General features: G+C 46.4%; 1 protein-coding gene across 2 annotated transcripts in view; it reads left to right on the top strand.

Annotated features, from left to right (window-relative positions):
* The window catches only part of LOC118787632 (talin-2-like), a 113,544-nt gene extending 88,021 nt beyond the window's left edge, over positions 1-25,523 (top strand). For both annotated transcript variants that reach the window (XM_036543161.1, XM_036543162.1), the window contains exons 35-59: positions 50-193; positions 610-771; positions 1,029-1,169; positions 2,027-2,208; positions 2,634-2,766; positions 4,178-4,279; positions 4,665-4,835; positions 5,256-5,402; positions 6,696-6,797; positions 7,154-7,273; positions 8,096-8,242; positions 11,268-11,434; positions 11,675-11,858; positions 11,964-12,089; positions 14,405-14,521; positions 15,653-15,838; positions 16,128-16,235; positions 16,401-16,506; positions 17,344-17,349; positions 18,485-18,609; positions 21,173-21,298; positions 21,493-21,555; positions 22,215-22,397; positions 22,584-22,709; positions 23,895-25,523. In XM_036543161.1, the coding sequence (XP_036399054.1) occupies positions 50-193; positions 610-771; positions 1,029-1,169; positions 2,027-2,208; positions 2,634-2,766; positions 4,178-4,279; positions 4,665-4,835; positions 5,256-5,402; positions 6,696-6,797; positions 7,154-7,273; positions 8,096-8,242; positions 11,268-11,434; positions 11,675-11,858; positions 11,964-12,089; positions 14,405-14,521; positions 15,653-15,838; positions 16,128-16,235; positions 16,401-16,506; positions 17,344-17,349; positions 18,485-18,609; positions 21,173-21,298; positions 21,493-21,555; positions 22,215-22,397; positions 22,584-22,709; positions 23,895-24,023 (3,303 nt within the window). In that variant the 3' untranslated portion in view covers positions 24,024-25,523. The remainder of the gene's footprint in view (positions 1-49; positions 194-609; positions 772-1,028; positions 1,170-2,026; positions 2,209-2,633; positions 2,767-4,177; positions 4,280-4,664; positions 4,836-5,255; positions 5,403-6,695; positions 6,798-7,153; positions 7,274-8,095; positions 8,243-11,267; positions 11,435-11,674; positions 11,859-11,963; positions 12,090-14,404; positions 14,522-15,652; positions 15,839-16,127; positions 16,236-16,400; positions 16,507-17,343; positions 17,350-18,484; positions 18,610-21,172; positions 21,299-21,492; positions 21,556-22,214; positions 22,398-22,583; positions 22,710-23,894) is intronic.
* Positions 25,524-25,945: the final 422 nt, after the last annotated feature.

Here is a 25,945-nt window from a genome sequence, read left to right as displayed (position 1 = left end):
ATGCTGAGGTCTGTCACTCATCCCTTCTCTTGCCTACTCCTGCGTTCAGGCCTCTTACCTGGTGGGCGTGTCTGACCCCAACAGCCAGGCGGGTCACCAGGGCCTAGTGGACCCCATTCAGTTTGCCCGGGCCAATCAGGCCATTCAGATGGCCTGTCAGAACCTGGTGGACCCAGCCAGCAGCCCCTCCCAGGTAAGTCCAAGCGCTGCTACGTGTAGGTGTGATGGGTAATCTAAATGCTTCGCCTTGGAGCTCTGCGACGGCCTTTTTAACCCTTAAGTGACTCAAATGTCCATCGTCCTAACCTAGGCACAGTGAACCTTGTAGCACCAGAGATGTTTCTGGGGTTTGTTCCATCTTAGCTCTGTATTAAATAACAAAATGTGATCAGTTATCATGCTGAACTGATTCAGGTGTACTTTCGTTAACCTCATGCTTCAGTTGCTCAGTGTTCTGTCCAAATACACACGGTCACCTGTCACACACACACATGTCCGGACACTCCAGGAGCCCTAAGTCATGGTCAGGTCTTGCTTAATGCCTGTGGGGATGAGGCCCTAGTGGTGCTGCTGCTTTACTGGGTCTTGCTGTGTTTCTGCGCTTGGCAGGTGCTGTCTGCAGCCACCATAGTAGCCAAGCACACATCCGCCTTGTGCAACGCCTGCCGCCTGGCTTCCTCCAAAACCGCCAACCCCGTGGCCAAGAGACACTTTGTCCAGTCGGCTAAAGAGGTTGCCAACAGCACGGCCAACCTCGTCAAAACCATAAAGGTGAGATTGCAGCTTCAGTGCTCCAGTTGGAACAGCTGTTTCATCCCTAGCATTCGAAATATATGTGGCTTCTGCAAGTGCAACTTCTGCAATCAGAAACTGCTTTGTCAGCAGCAGTGTGCTCCAGTAAGAAATTGTGCTGGAATTCATAGCGCCAATAAAAAAAATTCATGTGTATACGTGTGTACGTTTGTATGTGTGTGGATGTGTGTGTGTGCATATGTGTGAATGTACTTGTGCGTGTGTTCCTTCTCCAGGCTCTGGACGGGGATTTCTCAGAGGAGAACCGGGACAAGTGCCGCGTTGCCACGGCGCCGCTCATTGAGGCTGTGGAGAACCTGACGGCCTTTGCCTCCAACCCAGAGTTCGCCAGCATTCCTGCGCAGATTAGCAATGAGGTACTCTAAGTGTGTGTGTCTGTGTGTGTGTGTGTCTGTGTGTGTGTGTGTCTGTGTGTGTGTCTGTGTGTGTGTGTGTGTCTGTGTGTGTGTCTGTGTGTGTCTGTGTGTGTGTGTCCGCCATTTCAAAAGTAGCTGCTTATTATCACACCGTGAGCATTTGCTTTCATTGTGTAGCTATTTGTTTTCAGGATCAGTTAACAGGACTGTTTGGTTTTCTTCCATTTTGTTTCTCTCGATAAAATATTTAACCCCGAGCAACTGCTGCTGATTTTTCTTTCAATAAATTGGTTTCTTGTTCGTAGCCTTTGAATTGTAGCCTTTGAAATTGAGCAGCTCAAGCTGAACCCACAGTAAATCAGTTTGGTACTCAGGCTTTAAAAGAAAGCGTGGGAGTGTGTTTCATGTGGCTTGTAACTCTTATATTGCCGTGAAACGTACTTTCCTATTTCTATCAATTTTTGTAGCCCCTTTTCAGATCTGTCGTATTAATGTTAACATCACAGTCATAAGAGGCTGTGGATCCTATCATAAATCTGGAAGCTGTCGTCAATTGAAGCTAGATTTTAGTTCATCTGTTTTTAATGAATTCCCGGTGTCTTTGTGGCCATACTCTTGTTCATGTGTTTTAGGAGTACATGTTTTCAGGCAATTACACACCAGCTTAATATAGTTCTACTCAGCGGCTCATACAATATATGGCACATGAGCAGAAGACTCCTGGCCAGAGGTCAGTGTTTTGTTTGAGGTTGCCGGTTTCACTGCTATTGTGTCTTTGTGTTTGTGTATGTATGTGTGTTTCTGCACACGTGTGTGTGTGTGTGTGTGTGTGTATGTGTGTGTGTGTGTGTGTGTAGGGCTCAGCTGCTCAGGAGCCCATCCTACGGTCGGCACGCTCAATGCTGGAAAGCTCCACCCAGCTCCTCAAGACCGCCCGCTCATTGGTCATAAACCCCAAGGATCCGCCAACCTGGTCTATCCTGGCTGGCCACTCCCGCACCGTGTCTGACTCCATCAAGAGCCTGATCACTGCCATCCGGTGAGCACAGCACCCCCTGCTGGATACACATCATCACTCATGAGCAGTGGTTAGAAGTTTGCATAAACTCCAGCCAACTGGTCTAAATAACCATCTGATGTGGGAAGGTGTAACCTACAGGGTAAGATTAAATTAAGTTCATTCAGGTTTCCGACTCCTACGTGTCTTATGTGACCTTGAGCTTAAATTGTTTCTGAACCCCTTTTAATTAAGCTGTACAGTCAGACAGTCAGGCAGATCAGACTTACATTTGAATGCAGTATCTTCATTATGACAAAGCAGAAAACCTTGATGTGATAGAGACCAAGCCACTGCAAATGATGCAGTTCCTGATGCAAAGGAAAGTGAGTGAGGAAGGACATCCAAAAGTCACATGCCCTGCCATCGTCAGGACACAACGTCACTGGCTGTCTCTGTCCTCTCAGGGACAAAGCCCCAGGACAGAGAGAATGTGACTACTCCATCGACAACATTAACAAATGTATCCGGGACATCGAGCAGGCGTCTCTAGCTGCAGTCGGTCAGAGCCTGCCCACGCGGGACGACATCTCCCTGGAGGTAACAAACTGTAATGACCCTGTAATGGCCTTCCAGTGCTCTGGTCCGTACAGTCATCTGTGAGTCATTAGGGCAGATAGAGGCCTCACAAACCCTAAAATGGGTGTGTTATCAGTCATTGTTTTTAACCAATCAGTGTTTTGCCATGAAGAGCAAGTCTTTACAGGTAACTGATTGCCAGCATGTGGTAGCGATGCTCCTGTCCCCATGTCTGCCTAAAAGACAGGATGCTTTGTTCTGTGGGTCATTGCCTCTCAGACTTCGTCCCAGCAGAACATGTCGTGCACTGCTTTTTGTTCTTCCTGCTTCTAATTGATTAGGTTTGACTGAGCTGTCTGTTCAATACTGACCTGCATGTAACAGCTCAGTCTTGCTAAGTCTTTTGTTTAGGTAATGTGGTGATGGAGGTGTGTCTGTACTAATAAAAAGATACAAGGTGAGGTGTTTTTTTTTTAAAAACATTCCTGTTAAACATCTCCCTTTAAACAAACCTGGTGTATCTGTCAGTGAAGATTAATTATTTAATGAATTGATCATGGCCATTAAACAGATCGTTTTAGTTTAGGGCACAGGTAAACTGTGCCCTAAATAATATAAATATAAATAATATAAAGAAGATGTAGATTTTATTTCATCTCTGAGCACAAAGACCCTTCTGACTGCTGAAATGTTTCTTTGACTAAAGACTGACAGCACACGACTGTCAAGTGAAGTCAGATCAGTGTTCAATTAAGAGCTCAATCAAACCTAATTAACTGAGAGCTATGCTGGAGCACAAGCCAGTACACTGGCAGTGCCCGCAGGACCTAAGGCTGAAAGACAGTGTGCTTTGGTGAGAATCTGCTCTGACAGTCTGCTTTCATCACGAGCAAACCCTTTATGTTTGAATGTGTCTGACAGTGAGAGCAAACTCATTTTCGTCCGCCGCATAAAAGCTGACATTTTGGGATTGCAGCGTTTGCACGTTATCTGTCACTCGAGAGGAGATTCTGCTTCAGTGAATTTGTGTCAGATACTGGAGATGTCAGTCTTTCCTTTCGTGATCCTGATCATCGGTAGAAAGGGTATTTGGACTGGGGACTGTATGTAAACTGCATTGGAGCAGGATGTTTAATGTGTAAACTATTCTGGAATCTATAAACTACAATATATTGGGTATTTAATGTGCAAACTACAGTATATTGTGTGATTTAATGCATACACTACATTAGTGTAAGTGGGTATATAATGTCTAAACTACAACAGAGTGGATATTTAATGTGTAAACTACAGTAGCGTGGCTTTAATGTGTCAGTTACAACATTTAACACATAAACACGTAACAGGGGTGTTTTAATCCTTAGGCAATAAAGTGGGTAGTTCTGTTCAGTGGGTACAATCTGTCAGTCCTAAACTTGACCAATCCCTTTAGGCTCTGCAAGACCAGCTGACCTCAGCAGTGCAGGAGATTGGCCACCTCATTGACCCCATCTCTACAGCAGCGAGGGGAGAGGCAGCTCAGCTGGGACACAAGGTACGCACACCAGAGGCTCCCGCTTCATGTGACTGTAAAGGGACTCTGTGGGCACTGTTCCTGAAACAAAATATCTCTTTGTTAACAGCTCAATCAACCCATATTCACTGAAAGCTCAGACAGATAAAAAAAAAATCACCATACAGTCGATGTCCAGCTGTTAATTGTATGGTTGTCGTTTAACATGTGCTTGTATATTTAATAGCAACTTGAAATAAAAAATAGTCCAGCAGTGTTTGAAAATGAACCCCAGGGAAAGTGTTTGGTTGGAGTTCAGGAAGTAGCCCTCACCAGGCTGATGTCTCACACTCGGCACATCCAACCAAACACTCCTCCTGGGTGCCATTTGAGGTTGTTTAATGGCATTTGGCACACTGACCCCCAGGTAACTCAGCTGGCCAGCTACTTCGAGCCCCTCATCGTGGCTTCTGTGGGAGTGGCCTCCAAGCTCCTGGACCACCAGCAGCAGATGACGGTTCTGGACCAGACCAAGACACTGGCTGAGTCTGCCCTGCAGATGCTGTATGCTGCGAAAGAGGGAGGGGGCAACCCCAAGGTATCCTGCCGTCCCATACTCCTCTGTTACTCTGCTGCTCTAACACTGTGATTGTGTAAGGGGTCTTAACCTACACTGTTTTCCACATGCCGTGGCCCTCTCGTGATCTGTGCCAGGACAATGTTTTCCAGCACACACAGCTTTTGAAAATGACATATATGTCTATATGTGTGGCCATCTCCCTGTCTGTATAAAATCTACATGAATTATGTATATAATGTAAATGTATATTACAGCTATACAAGCATAGTCTGAACACGACTTTGAATTCGTACTGTACCTCAGGTGACTCTGTAAGGTGTTTGGTTCTCAGTAAGTGTAAGGGTTCAGGTATATTTATGAACTGCAGGTGACTCTAAGATATTTAGATGTCCATAAATGTAAGGGCTCAGCTACTCAGTAATTGGTCTCTTGGCCCAGGCGGCACACACACATGATGCCATCGCTGAGGCGGCCCAGCTGATGAAGGAGGCGGTGGACGACATCATGGTCACTCTGAACGAGGCGGCCAGCGAGGTGGGGATGGTGGGCGGCATGGTGGACTCCATCGCCGAGGCCATGGGCAGGGTGAGTCTGTAGTTGGATAATGCCACTCTTCCGAGCGCGCTCAGTTCACTGCGGGTTGCACAGTAGAGGAGAGCTGTCTTTGGAGGTGCGTGAAGACCAGAGTGCTTCACAGAAGCCGCAAGAAAGCTCATTGGTTGGTCCTGTTGCCATACCGATGGAGGCGTTGCCTTGAAGTGCCACACAACAGTGAGATTAATAGGAGGTTCCCGAGAGGTCACAGAATGGATTCCTAGGAGTGTCTCTACTCTGGCACCCTTCAGAAAGACTTCTCACCTGAACTGATTCATGATTATCCACCTGTATAAACCACCCCGCTGCTGTGACGGCTAAGCCTTGAAGTGTCACTCAACAGCAAGGTGAACAGGAGGTCTCCCAACTGTGACGCAGCTCTGACAGCTGTCAGTCACTGGTGTCTCAGAGAGCTTGTTGCTTTTGGGAAAGGCACTCAGTCATCAACTCTCCATACACTCCTTAGGTTCTAGTCTATGTCTCTCTGTGGTTCAAGTGATACATTTATAAATGCAAGATCTGGTTTCTGCATCTTAATGTGTTTGAATAATTAGGCAGTTGATCACTCTCATAATCTCACTGTATTTTGCAGCTGAAGAAAGATTTTTTTTCTGTTTGTGCATAGCCATAATTACCCTCACCAATTTAAAGAACAATCAATAAACCACATCAGATTTCATTTTAATTATTTTTATGGCTATGTTGTATAGCTCAGATATCATCTGAGAGCAGGCAAAGCACTAAACCAAAGCCTCCTCTTCTCAGTGCCAGTTTCCACTTCTCTGTTCCACATGCTCAAATGGTATTTCTGTCTAGTTTACCTTATTGTATGTAATAGCCCATTAGTGTTTTTTTAACCTATATTGGCAATAAAATGTTCTCACGGTTGCTTTTAAAAAGAAGATTAAACATAAATTATAAAAATGTAAACAAGTATATAATTTATATTATTTACTTTTCCAACCATATGCAGTTTATCTGATTTAAAACAGTGGGGGAATAATAAAGGTAAAGATTGGTTTTAATTATGCTGTAATCCTCTATTTAATTTGAAAGAACAGATTTACAGGCGGATGGATGAGTGCTGAAATGAGTTCTCTCAATAGAAGGCTAAATATTTTATATGGGTTATTCCTTTATAAAACCAGTTAAATTTAATTAAGTTCTCCTCAATTGTCTGGGATAGAGGAAGCAGAAGCAATTGATGCTTTCAGTGCACTTTTTGTATTTGTACGTGTATCTGAGGGTGAGTGAGGATTTCAGGCATGTGTTTGAACCCCCCAGCTGGATGAAGGGACCCCACCAGAGCCAGAGGGCTCATTCGTGGACTACCAGACAACGATGGTGAAGTACTCCAAGGCCATCGCAGTCACCGCCCAGGAAATGGTGAGGAGAAAATTGACTGGTACCAAGTCCCTTTAAAAGTGGTTTTCTCAGAAAATTATATATCCCGGGAAGCTGTTTGGATCAACACAATGACACCATGCTCCTGGTAGTTTTTCCAAAACATCTGTCTGTTTTATCATATTTATTGTCTTATAATTATTAAAGTAAAATGTGATCCATACTGTGTTTTATAGTGGTAGTATTTTAGAAAGTGTTATATATTGTCAGTATTTTTTCCCCTGCTGTGACAGTGTTGTGGTAATGACCAGTAATAATGTTGCAGTAAAAGCTAGTCATATTGTTATAGTAATGGCCAGTAATACGGTTGCAGTAATGGCAAGTGCTTTTTTCCCCAGATGACAAAGTCAGTGACCAGTCCAGAAGAGCTGGGGGGTCTGGCCTCCCAGGTGACCACAGACTATGGCCAGCTTGCCCTCCAAGGTCGTCTGGCAGCTGCAACTGCAGAACCAGAGGAGGTGAGACAGTGGCTAACTCATCCCTTAGAGGCACATCCACCACATAGCATGAGGTCAGTGGAGTGTTGCTGCAGCCAGGTTGCAGCCTGGTTGCATGGTTGCATCCTGGGGACAGCACTTCTGTTGTTTGCTTGCGCAAGAAAGGATTTAAGAAAGAAGAAAGTCATAAATATCCAGCAAACATCCAGCAATATATGTATGAATGTAACATATGCTAGTTATTCTTGATAAGGCTATCTGCTTATGTCAGATACAGTACAGATATCTGCTTTGCAACTGTCTTTGCTATAAACAGAGGTGTCTTCATTCATTGGCTGATAGAGTGCAATTTGAAATATAAATTTAGTTGGGTAGCATCAAGATGGACCAAAAGAGCATTTCAGACTAACCCACATCTACTGTCCTGCCTTAGGTTCTGATGGGTAGTTTTTTGTTGTTTCTGGAAAAAAGGGCATTACGAGGCAGTGTATTAGACATATTACCCTCAGCCTATATTGTTTATGCTTCAGTTTAATAGGCCTATATTTAACCTCTATGGAACTTGTATGCCTCCGAGCCTAAAACACTGTTGCTGAGTTTCATAGCCCGCTAATGAAGTAGCACTGGAAACAAACTGGAAATAAAAGACCAGTTGACCTCAGTGCCTTACATGGATTTTGGTCTGTTATTTTTCCATGCTTTGAGCTCACTGCTAAGTAACATTCATGTTGGAAGGGCAGCTTCTGTGGGTGTGGGTTGTGGGAAGCTATGGAAACAGATTTAAGATATGGACATAAAGTGCTGAGTCAAATGGAACCCACAAGCGAGTCTTTGTGTTTCCAGATTGGGTTTCAGATAAAGACAAGGGTCCAGGAGCTGGGTCATGGCTGTATCTTCCTGGTCCAGAAGGCCGGTGCCCTACAAGTCACCCCTACTGACAGCTTCACCAAGAGGGAGCTTATAGAGTGTGCCCGGGCTGTCACAGAGAAGGTAGGCATGTGTCCATCTCTTTTTGTTTATGTGTGTATTCCAGCTAGTTCGTCTGGCTTCTCTATTAGGTAGCAATATACAGTTACACGTGTGCATTTCCCAGAATGCACTGCAGTAAAATATCCCCTTTGTGTTGGGCAGGAGTGCATTCTTTGCTGTGTTACATCACTTGTAAAAATATCAAACTGAGGAAATTATATGGTCCATTAAAACCAGCATACACATGACCCATGTGTCCCTCCTGGATGTGAGTTTCACGCCCCCTGCAGGAGACCTTGTGGCATTGCAAAGTGGCAGTGTCTGTGCCTTTCTCTCTCACCCTCTAAGTGCTGTCCGGACTGGGCCGCCTCAGGCTCTGCTATTAACAAGGTGCTTGATCTTTCTGAATGGCAGGCCAGCTCCTCTGCTGCCGACTCTACAGTTTCTGTAATTGAGCATAAATGTTGCAAGAACACACTTTCTGTTTGGGGGAAATGTTTGATGGGATGCTTGCATCTGCACCCCTGCTGAATAATGTATGTTAAGTGAAGCTGCGCTGTGAGATCGATACAGTGGCGTAGAGGATTAGTTGGACGGCGAGGTGCAGTGTCTGTGCAAATGGAGAGGGTGGGTGTGGCGGGCGGGCGTGATCCTGCAGGGCGAGGCTTTGAGTCCAGATCTCCCAGACTCAGATGGAGGGGTCCATGCGTGTTTGGGGAAGTGCCTTTAATCATGGTGTTTGTGTGTTTCTGTGTTTCTGTGTGAAGGAGAAATAGTCAGAGAGAGTGAGAAGGTCTCTTTGTTTCACAGCACTACCAACCCACTCATTTCGATTGGTCACACAGCGCTCTGCACAGAGTCAATAAAGACAGCCAGCTCTGTCAGTATGTACATGTTTAGTCATATTTAACGTTGCTCACGTTTTTAATCCCCGGATAGCCCAGAGCAATTTAAAGCATAAACAATAAACACAGATGAGCTAGTCACATCACAACAGTAACCAAAAGAATGGCCTTCAGTAACAGCAGCAGTCGTCATCAAGATCGCTTCGCTTATTATACATCGTTCCAACAGGATGTGTACCAAGTCTGGTCAGCACTGTTTAATAATGACACAGACGATATGACAGAGCTGAAGTACATAGGAGGATTGAGAAGTGTGTTGGAGGAAAAAGCAGAAGTCTATGGTGTGACTGCTGTTACCATATTGTTATCCCATATGGTTTCGCATTATTCTCCTCTGTGACTGGGCCATCAGTGTGCAGGCAGGCACAGGAAGTGGAACACTGGCTTGAGCAGACAGATTTCAGAGCAGTGACATAGACCAGTGGTTCTCAACGCTGCTCCTGGAGGCACACTGTCCTACATATCTTCTGTCTATCCTTGCCCTACCTGCCTGACTGAAGTCATCGGTGGCTTTTGATTAGCTGAGCACACCTGATTTAATCAAGCAGCAAGGATAGATAGAAGATAGGCAGGACAGTGTGCCTCCAGGAGCAGCGTTGAGAACCACTGACATAGACAAACAAGGCTTGCTTTCCCATAATGTGACCACGGTGCATTTGGCCTGCCCAAACTGGTGCCTGATTATGTTGCAGCTGGTTAATTGCATTTTTCATTTACAGTTACATTTGTTCATGTGGAAGATGCTGTTATCCAGTGCAACTTGTAAAAAAGTGCTTTCAGTAGGGTTAGGCATGTCACCAAATAGATGCTTAATCATTACTGCCATGCTGGGTGGTTATAAGCTTCTATGGTCACCTTGCTTTTTCCATAGTAAATTCCTTTACTGTCACCAGGCTACTACCTCTATGTGCACTCCAGGTTACCACAAGCTTTAACTGCAGTATTAGAAGGGGCAGGGATCCGAGTTTGGTGGAAGGTGGACAGTGACCCTGCTGCCCTGACTCTTATGGGGAGCTCATTCCACTACTTGGGGGCCAGTGCTCTCATGTGCTATCTCCTGTCCTGAATGTATCTGTCACCAAGACTCCTCAAAGAAAATCTTAATAATTTGTTTTGTCTCTTGAATTTGCTGTACAAATGAGTGTTTGTTAATTTCTGGTTTCCTGCAGTGCTCTCTCAAAGACGATTACATGTTGAAACAAGCTAAATTTCTGACTTCCGTGGCCTGCCATCTTTGATGCCCCCTCTGTCTCACAGTTAGAGGGGCTGATTTGCATTTCCCTGCTTCGTTATGCCTCCTGCTTGATTTCATCGGAGGCTTGTTCCAGACAGGAATAATTGGAGGATTAATGCGTCTGGAGACTTGAACCTCCGAGCTTGTTTGACTGCACTTTTCATTATCGCTCATGTGTATGTCAGCGGTCACAGATGGTTTAGTGAGAGCGTGGCAGTGCAGTGCAGCACGGCTCAGTGTCGGGCTCGATCGCTAAATGCGTCCAGGCAGCTGTCTCAGAGCTCACGCACACTGGCATCTGTCCCTCCGCTACAGATAGGTGGAGTGCCTGTTATTTGATCACTTATGTCCGTTTGTCCATCTGCCTGTCTGTATACAAAATGGGAAAACTGCAAGTAGTCACGGAGAGCTCCGGTGGGATTATTGGCTTTGGAACAAGGAAGAAATGATTCGATACTTTGAGAGAAACAATTAGGGCTGTGCGTGAGGTATTTACAAACAGGCCATCTCATTTGATGCCTAAAAGAGGGGTCTTTTAATTTCAAGAGGGCATTTAACCCGGCCACCTGTTGGGAGATTATATGTCTTATGAAGACAGATGCTTAGGGTGGCAGAGAAGTACTCTCTCTAAGTGCCACTCTGGTTTTTCAGCCTGTATCTCCCTGATCCTCAGGGCTGTGTCCACATTGATTGCCTGCCAGTGTGCCAGCATAATCATTTTTATATCTAATGATCCATATAAAAGTGCAAGGTTTGCAGTAAATTAGAGAGAAGAGCAAAGTATGTGGATGAGCCAAGGAAAGTAAGCTGAAAATTGAAATCTGGCTGATGAGCTGCAGATCAGTGATTTTAAGTAAAAAGAAACTCTTAAGAACCACTGCTGCTGCAATCTGACCTGTCCCCCCAGGTGTCCATGGTGCTGTCAGCCCTGCAAGCGGGAAACAAAGGCACCCAGGCCTGCATCACGGCCGCCAGTGCCGTCTCTGGGATCATCGCCGACCTGGACACCACCATCATGTTTGCCTCGGCCGGCACGCTCAACGCTGAGAATGAGGAGTCCTTTGCTGACCACAGGTGAGGGCAAGGTGGCTGATACAGGGCAGGCTTTTCTCAGAGAGTGACCGAAGAGTCAAAGGTTTTGCACACCCAGCTGCAAAAGCAAAAAACAACAGCTGAAAGGATCTCAATGAGTAGCCGTGTTGGATTAGTGGTTGTTCGGGCATGAAAAGACACTCCTGCTGGAGTCCTCATAGCAGGTATTTTAGGCCTAGGGTTAATAGATATCCTTTAAGGGTCTAGCCTGTCTTTCCACAGGGAGAACATCCTGAAGACCGCCAAAGCCCTGGTGGAGGACACCAAAATGCTGGTTTCCGGAGCAGCGTCCAGCCAGGAGAAACTGGCCCAGGCTGCCCAGTCCTCCGCCAAAACCATCACCCAGCTGACTGACGTGGTCAAACTGGGTGCTGCCAGCATCGGTTCGGATGACCCCGAGACACAGGTCAGAATCCCTGAGAGGGCATTGTGGCTGTGGGAATGAAGCAGGAGGCTTGGGAGGGCAGACGGGGGAGGTGTTTCTGACGGCTCTGGGGGTTATCATTTCCAGGTGGTGCTGATAAACGCTGTGAAGGACGTGGCCAAGGCCCTGGCTGAGCTGATTGGAGCCACAAAGTGCGCAGCGGGAAAGCCGGCCGACGATCCCTCCATGTATCAGCTGAAGAGCGCTGCCAAGGTAGGACACCCTCTGAGACACGCCCCGCGGACAGGGGTGAGGGGGCCTCACTCATGGCGGCCAGAACCACTGTAAGAGGGTACAGCACCCCCTCATTGTAAAAGAGGGTGTAGAACTGTGTCTGACTCAAAGCAGAGGGTAGAGAACCTTGTCTGACTCACAGATCAGGTAGTTTATTCGATTCAGTACAGCATGCTCTATGACTTAGAGGAAAAGAGGAAGGGTACCATATTTTTATGACTCAAAAGAGATGGTATTGTGCTGTTCTCAGACTCATAGTTGTAGGTACAGTGCTGTGCTCAGACTCATAGATGGGGGTACAGGGCTGTGCTGGGACTCACTGATGAGGGTACAGCAGCCTTGGCTGCAGCTGGTTAGCAGCAGCTACAGCATCTCTCTGGGAACTGGCTGCTGGTCTGCTCAGATCTGTCAGCTCAAGCCAGATTGGAGCTGATTTATATCTGAGCAGCCCTCCTCCCTCCACTCTGACTTAAAGACTCGGCCTCTCCTCTTCCTTCTTCCTCCATCACCTCCCGTTCCCCTGATGGAGTTCAGCAAAGTGACATCTCTGAATACATGTGCCTAAAACGGCCCCCCTATAGAGCTCCATTAGCTCCGTTTCCTGGGCTTTCTCTCAGTCTTTACTGCCTGCTCGTCTGCTCTGCAAGGTGTTCGGTACGAGGGAGGTACGGTAGCTGTCCTCCTCACGGTAAGCACCACTGCTTCACCTAATGAAGCGTTGAACACGCTCACTTGTAAAACCCATTTAGAGGCCCCGTCGAGGCCAAGTTCGATATTGTCTCTGTCTAACGTGAGCTTTTCCTTTTTGAGTGTGCTGTGCTTCACCTGTGGCATTGCTGTGCAATGAAATGTTGTGATCTGTACCTAGCTGTCCAACAGAAAGGTGAGAACGGGCCGCGGGACTGCCCTCAATTCGTTTAAGGGCGTAAACGAGTCGCCGGTGAGCGGGCACAAGAAGGCATGCGGTTTGGGTTCAGCTCCGTCACCCCACTCTGTAGCCATGGATTAATGCGTATCCCTCCCTGCACGCTCTAATCTCATCACAGGGCGATGACGTAGAGAGGAAGCCTGGTCAAAGACGCAAATTTAGTATCTTTTGGTGATATTCCAACCCATATCCTGCACCCATAGAACCTGAACCCCCTTCTCGGGTCCATGACATAAGCCAGCCTTACAACTGCATATTGTCCTGATTGGTCCTCTTCAGTGCATTTTCATTTGTTGTTTGTCCCACAACCAGACCAGTAAGGGCAAGCTAGATTCAAGTGCCATTTTAGCCCATAAAGTAGTGTCTATTATCTCTCTTCTGCTTTCATTTGTTTCCTTTCATCCATCTGGTTTTTCCAGTCAATTTCTGGAGAACAAAACTGACTACACACAGACCATACATTGATTTGCTCAGAAGAACTTTTAAGTAATCAGACATCTGTCTGTTGAAAAGCCTGTTTTGCATTTCGTTCACTCAAATACACTCAAAAACTCTGGCTGGTAGTAAGGGGTTGTGTCATCATCTGGAGGAGGGTCAGATTCTTGGCTTTCAGGACACAGTTTGGAGTGCTCAGTCAGGCTTGATGCGCACTGTATTATAAAACAAATTTACATTTTTGACCAGACTTTAACTCCCTAGAAAGAGTGGCAAACTTGCTGTGCTCGCATGTACAGTAACTGGAACCTGAGGCTTTTACCTGATTTATGTTTAATCTCATTGGGTCAGTCTCATGACATGTAACAGACTGTTCTCATTCCAGGACCGTGTTCTGAGGTAGGCAGGCCTGGCTCATACCTTACAATGTTGTGCTCTCCATGGATGCATTTTGTGGTCCCTTTAACCTGAACAGTTCAATGACAAAATGGTCCCTGTTAAAGCTCTGCAAGAATCTGACGATCCTGAAAGATTTACATTTAAACTAAGTGGCTCTTGCTGAGTGACTTGCAGAGCAAGGATATAAAAGTTCATCAAATAATGTGACGTGAACAACACATACAAAAAAGACAGACCACAACTGGACATGAATCAATCAATTACACAGTGTAATTGCAAGTGCAATCATAAATACAGAAGCACTACAATGAATTTAGGGCTTGTGGACATACAGTATCACTCCCTTTAACCTCCCTTGTTGCTCCCCCTGCTGGTGATTAATTTAGCTCTGTACTGTGTGGATGATGGCTCTCCATCTGTAGAGATGAGCCAGTTAAGTGACTCTCAAGCGCCCTCTGCTGGTTCAGCTCTTAGATCAGGGCTGAACATCCCACACGACTGGCATCTTAGTGTCTTCCCACCCCTGATGCAGGTGATGGTGACGAATGTGACATCGCTCCTGAAGACGGTGAAGGCAGTAGAGGACGAAGCGACTCGAGGAACGAGAGCGCTGGAGGCGACCATCGAGTGCATCAAGCAGGAGCTGACGGTAAGGTGGCACCGCGGGTAGCATGGGTCCCTGCTGTCCGTACCTGTCCCCGTGTTACCCACGGCTCCCAGGTTTCTCTGTCTGTCGGTAATGTGTTTTGGTTGTCATATTTTTATGAGTGTTACTGGGGTGTCGGCAAATTCCCTTGTAGAGGTAAAACAAAGTCAAACACACAGGGGTGGAGGTTGATCAGCTGACATTATATTTGCTCAGCAGTGACTTATGAGTGACTCGGAGTGACTTATGTAAATTATGATTTTTACATGTAATCCATTTATACAGTTAGATATTTACTGAGGCTGTTTGGGTTAAGTGCCTCACCCAAAGGTACAACAGCAGTGGCCTGCCACAAAAACTAATCAGCAACCATTTACCGTAAATGCATCCACACCAGACTGTTATCCCCATAATCCTCCATGACTATGGTGTGGCAGTGTAGCATAGTGGTCAAGGAGCAGGACTCGTATCCGAAAGGTTGCCGGTTCAATCCCCGCTGGGACACTGCTGCTGTACCCTTGGGCAAGGTACTTAACCCACAGTTGCCTCAGTAAATATCCAGCTGTATAAATGGATAACATTGTAAAGAACTGTAACCTATGTAAGTCGCTTTGGATAAAAGCGTCTGCCAAATGAATAAATGTAAATGTAAATGTGTGGAGTTTGATCACCTGACCCGCTTGGAAGGAGCGGAGGTTCGGCTGTGCAGTATCCCATAATCCCCTGTGCTGTGCAGGGCCTGTGAGGCAGACAGAGAGGGAGCCACAGATCTTTATTAGTTTGTTTTCCTTGCAGTTTGCCACTAATCCTTATCAGCATCCCTGGGGACCGACTACACTGCCGCCACGATAAACAAGATCCAAATCAAACATGGATCACTCGCCGCGCAATTACAGGCGCTCTGATAGCACACGCACGCGCTGCCATTAATAGGCTGACTTATTGTGCTTGTTACGGAGCCCAGCGCTTGTTGCATGGAGTAATTGGCCTTGATTAGGCTCCCCAGCTGGCTACTTTAATTGGGAATTATAAAAGTCTTATCTGCTTTTTAAATAGTGCAGGAAGCATTAGCCTCTCCAGTGTTGTAGAACCGTCAGTTCCTCCCTGTGGAGCATTGAATCTTCCTGCGTGCAGGTGTTCCAGTCCAAAGACCTTCCAGAAAAGTCCACGACGCCCGAGGAGTTCATTCGCATGACGAAGGGCATCACCACGGCGACGGCCAAAGCTGTCGCAGCGGGCAACTCCGCCCGTCAGGAGGACGTGATCTCCACGGCGAACCTGAGCCGCAAAGCCATCTCTGACATGCTGAGCACCTGTAAGGTACGGGCCTGGGCGCACGACTGGACCAGCAGCCCCCTCAGTCAACTTTGTCAGCATCATACATCTGTGCTGCCAAAGCAAAACAAACATGTAAAAATACATGCATACATAAACAGTAAAGAGAGAGAAAAGGCTAGAAAAGATGGGACAGAACAGTGCTGATTAGGCACTCTTCACAGGCACAGCACTCACTGGTGGCCCCTCAGGCTGTCACTTGGCAGTTTGTTGGGCTGCTAGTGGGGCCGTGTGTCCCCCTCCCAGCATGCCACACTCTCTCTCTCTCTCTCAGCAAGCGGCCTATCACCCCGAGGTGGCTGAGGACGTGCGGAACCGAGCACTGCTGTTCGGGACGGAGTGTACAAACGGGTACATCCAGCTGCTGGAGCACGTGCTGCTGGTGAGGCTCAGAGTGTGTGTGTGTGTGTGTGTGTGTGTGTGTGTGTGTGTGTGTGTGTGTGTGTGTGTGTGTTGTAGGCTGTGACTGAGTGAGTGAATAAGTAGAAGTAAGTAAGTAAATAAGTATAAGTAGGTAAGTGTTGAAACTCGCTCTCTGTATTGCCAGGTCCTGCAGAAGCCCACTCCAGAGCAGAAGCAGCAGCTGGCTGTGTTCTCTAAGCGAGTGGCGGGAGCAGTGACTGAGCTCATCCAGGCAGCTGAGGCCATGAAAGGTGAAGACCACCCCACACACACATACACACACACACACACACACACACACACACACACATACAATCTCACATTCTCACACACTCACATGCACATGCATACACACACACACACACACACACACACACACACACACACACACACACACACACACACACATACAATCTCACACGCACACACGCACACATACATACACACACACACACACACACACACACATACAATCTCACATTCTCGCACACGCATGCACACACACACACACGTATACAATCTCACGTTCGCACACATATACACACGTGCACACACACACACACACACACACACACACACACACACACACACAGGAAAAAAACACACAAATGTGTAACTGAAAACTTATGGAAAAAACTGTAGCAGTTACTTCCATAAAATTGCTATAATGTTTTGTAGTGGTGTGGTGGTATATTTTGGGATTTAATTTTCTTTCTTTTAAATTCTATGGTGAACGTTTATTAATTTCATTGATTGGTTTTGTTTACATAAGAGATCACTTTTTTAGACGCTGTTATTTCAGAACTGAAGTTGCCTTTTACTCATCAGATTTTTGGTTTCTCAAACCTCCCATACCCAGAGTAACACAGGGTTGGTACCCGCAGGAATCCCCAAAGGTTTTATTGGTTTGCTCTCAAAAGCTGCCACTTTTGAATCCCTTAACTAGATGATGCCCAATGTGTGATAGTGGTAAATTTGTTTGGGTGTGAAATGATTGATTTTGACCGCAGTAAGAGAAATCCCACTACTAAGCCAGGTCTTTATGGCTCACCGCAGTAATGCCCCCCTGTTTCTCTCCCTTGCCTCAGACGGAGGTAAGTTGGGAATGTGCCGTGTCATTCTTGTGGATTCCCTTTCGTTGACAGAGGGGGGGTTGGGGGGGGGGCATATGTTTCCCCAGAGTCTCGCATAATCTGTAAATGCATCATTCCATCTGTTTTTCCTGAGCTGTTCAAAAGAGTACTGATTTATAGGCACTTTGATGTCTATAAAGAGAGAAGAGGATCTGTAAATCAGTGCCTTTCACCCGGGCCAAGCTTCCACCCTTACGTTTATGGGTGAAAGGGGAGATGGGAACATGAGTGTTCATCCCACAGCAGAAAGCCCATCGGATATATATTGCATGCTGAATCATGTGGGCCACCTACTTTGTTGTGTCTGTGCTGGAATCATCCCCCCCTTGTGTTGATGCATGCCTGTTGACAGCCGTTATTCCATTGTGTGCTGTGGGGGACTCGCTGTGTTTTGTGATAACCATCTCAAGGTGCATTGTGGGTACTCCCTGTGCCTGCTGCTCATGATCCCAGATTGTGTCGTGGGTTTCTCACAGTTCTTGTTAGCAGCCATGGTATTGCAATCCGTTGAGGGTAGTCAGTGTGCCAGTTTCTGGTAATAATTCCAGGCTGTATTGTGTGCGCTCAGTGTCTATTAATGTCTCATGATCTTGTAGTGCATTGTGGGAACTTACTGTTTATTGAAGAAGATGGTAGATTACTGAAAGATCTAGACCATTTTTAGCAGGGCCAGTTAGGGCCCTCTGTTATAATGAAAGTTAATTGGGATACTCTCAAAACTAACCCCCTACACCATCAGCATGGCACACCAATATCTACTGTTGTGCTTTGTAATATAAGCAATGTTATGTGGTAACCAGCTGATTTCAGGCCTGTTTTTATATTTGTCTCATTGAGCATCATTGAATCAGCTGTGGACAGTGCTTCTGCTGTATGCAGCGTAACTCCCTATCAGCTGTGCGCAGTGTGTGCATGAATAATAACAGAATGACAGACAAATGCTGGCTCCTGATCTGATGGCAGAACCTGTTGAGAGCTAATGGGTGCTGTCTACAGGTTAGGTGTCTGGCTGTTCTCTGCACTCACTGCTTTTGATAACCGTCAGTGCTGTGCTGTGTTGCACTGTGGGTAACCTTACCATTCCGGGCGGTTTCAGGCACAGAGTGGGTGGACCCAGAAGACCCCACGGTGATCGCCGAGACGGAGCTGCTGGGGGCGGCGGCATCCATCGAGGCCGCGGCCAAGAAACTGGAGCAGCTGAAACCCAGAGCCAAACCCAAGGTATGAATCCCGCCCCTCTCCGCCTGCCCCTCCCAGCGCTGTGCAGGTCTTTGGGGCCCTCACAGCGCACTCACACAGAAACACCCTGGGTCCTCAGCCATGGAGTCCCACGCTTAGCCCTATCAGCATGCATTCCTCAGCCGTTCTGTGTGCAGTGACAAGCACACCTGGCTCAGTGACAGTGTCTTTTGTTACGCCAAGTGTTTCTGTTATAAATTTCTGTCTTCAGAGTCGTGTCCCCGTTGGTGGTGATTTATCAAGTGTTGCAGAGGGTGAATTGTTTGTTGTTCCTCTTTCACTGAAGGATGTTTTTGTGTTGTGTTAATGGGGAAAGCATTTACAATGGAATTGATTGAAGCTTAAGAGAGATGAATCCTCTGAAACGTATAATACTAAATGTTGTTCATTTATTGCATTGTTTACAGGGAAATACATGTAATAAATGAAGCTATATGAGAATGTTGGATAAATTCACTCTCTTCAACCTGAGAGGATAAAAAGATGAATACAAGTGGTGAACATGCATTTCTTTATGTTTGGGGTGTGAAAGATTTGTGGGGTGGAGACTGAATTGGAAAGGGCAGGTCAGTCCAGAGGAGCACTGTTGTAGAATATATTGGCACAAGTCTTGGGCTGGCCAGTGCTGATGGGCTATCCCAGTGAGTGGTGCAGGGCTGTCTATTCTGCTAGACCAGGACTGATCCTGGTGTTAGAACTTGCTCACATGTACCTATACATTGGTGTGAGTGTGTGAGTCTGTGTGTGTCTACATGCAGGCCTGTATTAGAGACTGAGCGCGCTGAGTGGCTGTGAGGGTCGTAGCATTTCTGTAGGATTCCCATCGCAGCGTCCGATCTTCTGTCATGCTTCGCTGCGCCTGGATGTTTGCTTTGTTCCCAGTGTTAGCCACGCCTGCTCATCTCGTTTCGCTCCGTGCTGTTGCAGGCCTAAACTGTGACGAGCAGTCTCCCTTCTCGCTGGTTAGGTTCCTGTAGTGTGTGAAGGGCAGGATACAGCACGCCTTGTTTCAGCCGGTCTGTCAGCGCTGGTTTATCTCTTTGGAGCGTGTATTGTGCTGTGTGAAGTTGCTGTGGTGGCTGGTGTCTGGCTGTCCGTTCCTTCTCACCCTGTCTCAGCTACAGACCCCTGTAGAGGATGCGTTGTCATCCATGTTGGAAGGGTTGATGTTCTTATGATGAGATTAGACAATGTGCTTTTTTTTTTGCCTCTGTGCCTGTCCACTGGTCTTGGTGGCCTCCCTCCTCCCCCCACCCCCTGGTCCCCCTCGTTCCCCCCACCCCTGGTCCCCCCTCTCTCCCTCTGTGTCCCCACCAGTCACGCTGCTCCCAGCATGCCCCTCTGTGGTTGCTCTATCGAGCCGGTTTAAACCTGGAATCCTGTAATGCAGGGCTCTGTGTGATATGTTTGATATATTAGGTTGTTATTCAGTCCAACTATATATCAAACATATTCCTACAGTGTCCCGCCCTGTCTCCAGACACGTGTGTGCTTTGCGTGAGCTGTCGTGTCCGTAATCTGTGGTGACTGACACGCGTTGGAGCTAACGCGGGAATGCTTATCGGGTGTTCGTGTGTTTTTGGTGTTTGCTGTTGTTGTTATTTTATTTTTTTCCGTTCAAAGTTTTACTTTGTAGAACATCTATTTTTTCATATTGCATTGTGGAATTTTAGGAGGTGCAGTCTAAGGGTTTTCCATTTTTCTCTGACTTTGGGGTTTGAGGATTGAGAGGGACAGTAGAGCACTTTTCACTCTTACATATCTTGCAATGCTACTTCATCACCACAAGATAGCACCCTCATGGAGTTCAGTTATGTGGTCAGTTTAAGTTGAGGGTATTTCTATGGATTAATGACATATATCCGGTGTTGACTGAGACGAAAAATAATGCTTATGGTTGTTAGAGAGTTTTCACAACCCTGATTGTAATATTATTTAAAATTAAACATTAGTTAAACAGATTAATGTTATTTAAAATTTTGGTACTGAATCTGTGAGAATGAAAGTCTCCTATTTATATAATACTGCATTATATTATTTTAAAAACAGTCTCTTTAACAAAACAACTTATGTTTTTTTTTCTCAAAAATAATTCTCAAATGAATTGACAGGGCTGTCAATGCATGTGTTGAACATGTCATGTACCAGACCTCATCATATCTTGTGTTCTTTAGCTGAGGGTACAAAAGATTGGTTCCCTGTGGTTTGAAACAGATTGAAGGTTTAGTAGCTTCGGAGCATGTGTGAAAGTTTTTCTGGGAGCACGTCCTCTCATTTTTGGCAGTGATTTAGCGCAGAGGGGTTTTCTGCATATAACGCCTGCAGGCTGAGCAAATCTGTCTATCCTAAGCTGTAAGCTGCATCAGATGGTGTTGCCGTATGAAAGCAACAGCACAACCTCTCTGGTTCTTTGCAAAGTGAATATGTATAGACACCGCATGCAGCACATGGTTGCACTGGGTAAACAGGTCAGTGTTGCATGAGAGTTCTGTCTGGCTGGGGCTGTGTCGGTGGTGGAATCTCACCATGTGTCTCTCACTCACAGCAGGCGGACGAGACCCTGGACTTCGAGGAGCAGATCCTGGAGGCTGCCAAGTCCATTGCTGCGGCAACCAGCGCTTTGGTGAAATCGGCGTCAGCGGCACAGAGAGAGCTTGTGGCGCAGGGCAAGGTGAGCTCTGGTTTGCTGTGAAAGAGAGAGAGAGGGATTCAGTGAAAGAGAGTCAGGGAGGTTCACCAAGGGTTTATTTCAGCATGCGCGTCACAGAGTTTATCAAAGTGAGGAGGAATCACAGAGAGTATTCATCACTGTTCAAGAGTCACTTAGTGGTGGTATTTGATGTAATGCCTGTCTTTCTCCACCAGGTGGGGTCCATCCCTGCGAATGCGGTGGACGATGGCCAGTGGTCGCAGGGCCTCATCTCTGCGGTGAGTCTGATCCGACTGTCCGACTCATAGCCGGGACCGATCAGAAGATGATGAAAAGAGAACTGTTCCCCCTGGATGGAAATACAAAGAGCATAGAGTATACATCTCACAGTATACATCTCAACATTAACAAGTGCTTAATGTTAGGAGCTGCTGAATCCGGAAGGTTTCTTTTACATTAGTGCTGTGAGTAAAAACCACCGAGAGCTTTTCCCAGAAAATGAGGTTTACCTGTTATCTTTTTTCACGTACTGTATATCTTGTCGCACCTTGAAATTAATATAACTGTTCCGCAGTTGAAGTCAGCAAATTTTTAAAATTAAACCCCCATCTGTCTTTAGGGTTGATCAAGCCTCAAGTTAACACCCTAAAAAAGCAGATTTTACAGATGCTTTATCTGTCCAACAAAACCCTTTTCCTGGATTGTACCATATTATGCTTAATCCACAGCCTCAAATTTAAGACATTGGTACTATAAATTCTTTAAAAGGTCTTTTTTATATCACATAGGCTCTATACCTCTGAACTGAAATTGCAATAAAATCCAGTTTTTAAATGTGACCCCTGGAACTGTTGGCAAGGCATCCTACAATTGGGCCAGTACTCTGTTTTCACTGAGAGCTAACGCAGGTGGTTTCTGTTCACGCTCTCTCCCACAGGCCCGCATGGTGGCGGCCGCGACCAGTAACCTGTGTGAGGCGGCCAACGCCTCAGTCCAGGGCCACGCCAGCGAGGAGAAGCTCATCTCCTCCGCCAAGCAGGTGGCCGCCTCTACCGCCCAGCTCCTGGTGGCCTGCAAGGTGAAGGCTGACCAGGACTCAGAGGCCATGAGGAGACTGCAGGTATGAGGGGGTGAAATGCGAGCTACATGCAGGTTATGCACATCACATGCATGTCACACAGGTTACATGCATGTCACACATGCATGTGACAGGCATGTTAGAACAGGTTACACGCAACGTCACAAGCACGCCCACGGTGCACACGATTCTCCGCGGCGCCCTTAACGCAGCTTTCCGTTCCCAAAGGCTGCTGGGAACGCTGTGAAGCGGGCGTCCGATAACCTGGTGCGGGCAGCGCAGAAGGCGGCCTTTGACAAGGCAGAAGACGACAGCGTTGTGGTGAAGACCAAATTCGTGGGCGGAATCGCTCAGGTGAGAGGCGTTGCCACGGGCAGCGGCCGGTTTGCAGGTGCACACTGAACTGCTTACATGAGTGCTGCAGTCTCACTCCGCCACAGCTGACCTCTGCAGGCCTTGGTCTATTCTTGAGAAATGTATGACGCAGTTGATGAATTGCAGTATTTCAGAATGGAGCCAGGCTGATTTGGTTGAATAGAACACGGGCTGTATTTCAAAGCTCTGGTTTATCAGCCTCCCCCAGCTGCGCAAGCCTTGCTGGACGGTCCTTTGAAAAGACTGAAATTCCAGAGGCCCCCAAAGCTCTTATCAGGACACTTTTTATCCTTGTCCAAACGTGATGTCACTAAAGAGCAAACGTCTGCATATTTCCAGCCTCAGGCACGCTCACACTTCAAGCTCTGCATTCGACTGGAGAGCATGAGTCAACATCCAGGTACCACAGGATGCCTGGGCATCTGTGTGTGGTTGTTCGTCTTTGTCTGTGTCTGTCTGTGTGCCACTGTGGGTGTGTTACTGTGTCTGTGTGTGTCTGTGTGTGTCTGTGTGTGTCTGTGTGTGTCTGTGTGTGTCTGTGTGTGTGTGTGTGTGTGTGTGTGTGTGTGTGTGTGTGTCCGCCTGTCTGCGTGCACATGGTTCCTGGCCAGCCCCGTCCGCAAATGCATCTCTCACCAGCCGCTCTATTTCAAGAGGACGAGCTTTAATCCTCTGCTTCCTTCCAAACCCACACGATTAAAAATCATTTCACAAATTCCAGTGTTTATGTTATAGTTTTATTTACAGGTTCCATAGCAGAGTTGTCCTCATGGGACTCATAAAGCATGGTTTAAAGACATTCAGCAGTGTATCTTATAAAGCCAAGTGTTCAAGTGTCCACAGAGTAACTTTTTGTGCCCTTTTATTGATTCCTGCCTTGGTTGGAAATCCATACTCCACTACACAAGCATTGGATAGATCATTTTACTGGTATTTCAGTGTGGATATGCACAATATTTTACATTGTGTATTAAAGCCATAAAATAAAATTGCCTTTTAAAAGCACAGTTAGCACAGAGGCATTGGAAAGGTTCACTGTATGGGTGCTGTCGGTTTTGAATCAGACCTCTGTTACCGGTGTCCTCACAGAGTTGAGTAGGTGGGCAGGAGGGGGGTGGTGCTGGAAGGGGCCTGGCTGACCCCTCCCTTGGATCTCGTCCCCAGATTATTGCTGCACAGGAGGAGATGTTGCGAAAGGAGAGAGAGCTGGAGGAAGCGAGGAAGAAGCTGGCCCAGATCCGCCAGCAACAGTACAAGTTCCTGCCCAGTGAGCTCCGGGAGGATGAGAACTGAGCTGGCCCAGCCCAATAAATCGCCCCCCTCCCCCTCCTCCTCCTCCTCCAGCCCAAAGGGACAGGGCCTGGTACCATTAAACTCTCCACACTCGCACGCACAAACAAATGCAAAAACACATGCACACACATAGAACATGCACAAACTCATACAAATGTACACAAACACACACACACATCCTGATCTTAAAGGAAAGGCTTGCCTTCTCTGTCTCCATGACAGTAGTGGCAGGTCTTTTCTACACTTATGACAGATACTCTTCTCTCAGTTTTACCTTTCAGCTCTCATCAGTGCATACAGACAGGGTGTACTTGTATGAAATGCATCCTAATACTGCATCCCAAAGCTCCTTTTGTTATAGGAGTGACCTCCCCTGTGCAGCTGAGTCTCAATAACCTATATGTGGAATTGTTTTTTTACATAAACATCTGAATTTTTCTCTCTCCACAATCAGAGGGAAAAATCTTGATTGACCAGGTGCTTGATATGTGTGCATATCACACACACACGCAGACATGCTGTCAAGCATTCTGTTTTGTACCTTTTAAGACAAGGAAAGTGGCTGTTTTGTGCCCGTTACAGGTGCGGATTATGTAGGATTTTACATCTGAAGTTGTTCTTGTGGAAATTTGAGTTTACCTCTAAGTCCTGAAGTTTGCCTACAGCCATCCTGGGTTGTGGACCAGGGACCTTTTCACATGCATTGAGTGTGAAGCCAGTCTCTGATAATGACACAAATTTACCTGTTCTAATCTCACCTGTGGATGCCTGCAGATATAGTTACAGCACCATGACAGGTGATGAGATGTTTTTAAAAGGTACCATGCTAAAGCTCTTAAACCTCATGCTTTCTTTAAGCAAAAACACAAAGCAGACAGCAAATACAATGTCTATGTATACTGGAGAACACTATAATGTTTCTAAGCTGATCTACCTGTAAGTTTGAGCCGATTCAGATGGCTCTGTTCTGCTAATGTATAATCACATTACGCGTGGAGCTGGAAACCCCTATGAATGTCTTGCTTTCTTCACTTAAAAAGGGGTAGAAGAGATTTATCTGTAGCCAGCAGGGAGGCTTTAAATGAAGCGTTTGGGTTCTGCAATAGTGGTGGGAAGGTGAGGCTTCATAATCCCCAATATGGGGTACAGTGAGTTCTTGGCATTTCAATAGCTCTACCCATTTTAGGGTTCTTGAAGCCTCACTCTCCCATCTTCTCTCTGCTAGGCTCTGGGTGTGGTTCTCCTGAGCACTTCTTTCTTCTAGTGTCTACTCAGAAACTGTCTAGTAAGCACACCTGCTGAACACTAGATGTCATGGGCGGACCATTCTATTCCTTGCTCCTCCTCACTCTATTGTATATATGGAGCCATACTTCTTTGGCAGTGTCTACTAACATATACAATGCAATACAGTGATTGGGGCACTATCTGCAGCACCCGGTCACAGATAAGGGGTTCCAGGTGTAGGTTTTGTATTTTTAAACCCCGTCCTCTAGGGCAAAAGGCTTTGAAATGCCTCGTATGCACTAGACAAAGATTACATATCAAAGAGGCTGAGAACCGCTGCAGTTAGTTTAGGTAGAGAATAAATGCCAGTCATTTAGGAAGCAAAAAATGTACATAATAATTGCTGTTGAGTAAGTAAACCATTGTCATTTGTGGTGGAAAACTAAAGGCATAGGCAATGCAGTGACAAGCAAGTTAGGTCATATTGTAATCAAATGGTGACACAAAACCCCAATCTCCCAACATCCCATCCCATTTCTAACACACTATTCTTCCCCCTACAGAATCACTCTCAGTTGGGGCAAGTTTAAAAGGTACCTATAGCCGTTTTAAGAAGCAAAATGATCACAAAACTGTCCATGTCCAAATAAACACCATCCTGGGGTTTTACTTTCTCACAGAGCAACACTAAATAC

This window comes from Megalops cyprinoides, chromosome 13 (assembly GCF_013368585.1).
Source record: "Megalops cyprinoides isolate fMegCyp1 chromosome 13, fMegCyp1.pri, whole genome shotgun sequence".
Taxonomy (NCBI): domain Eukaryota; kingdom Metazoa; phylum Chordata; class Actinopteri; order Elopiformes; family Megalopidae; genus Megalops; species Megalops cyprinoides.
Note: the sequence above shows the minus strand (reverse complement) of the source record. Positions and strands in the feature narration are given on the sequence as shown.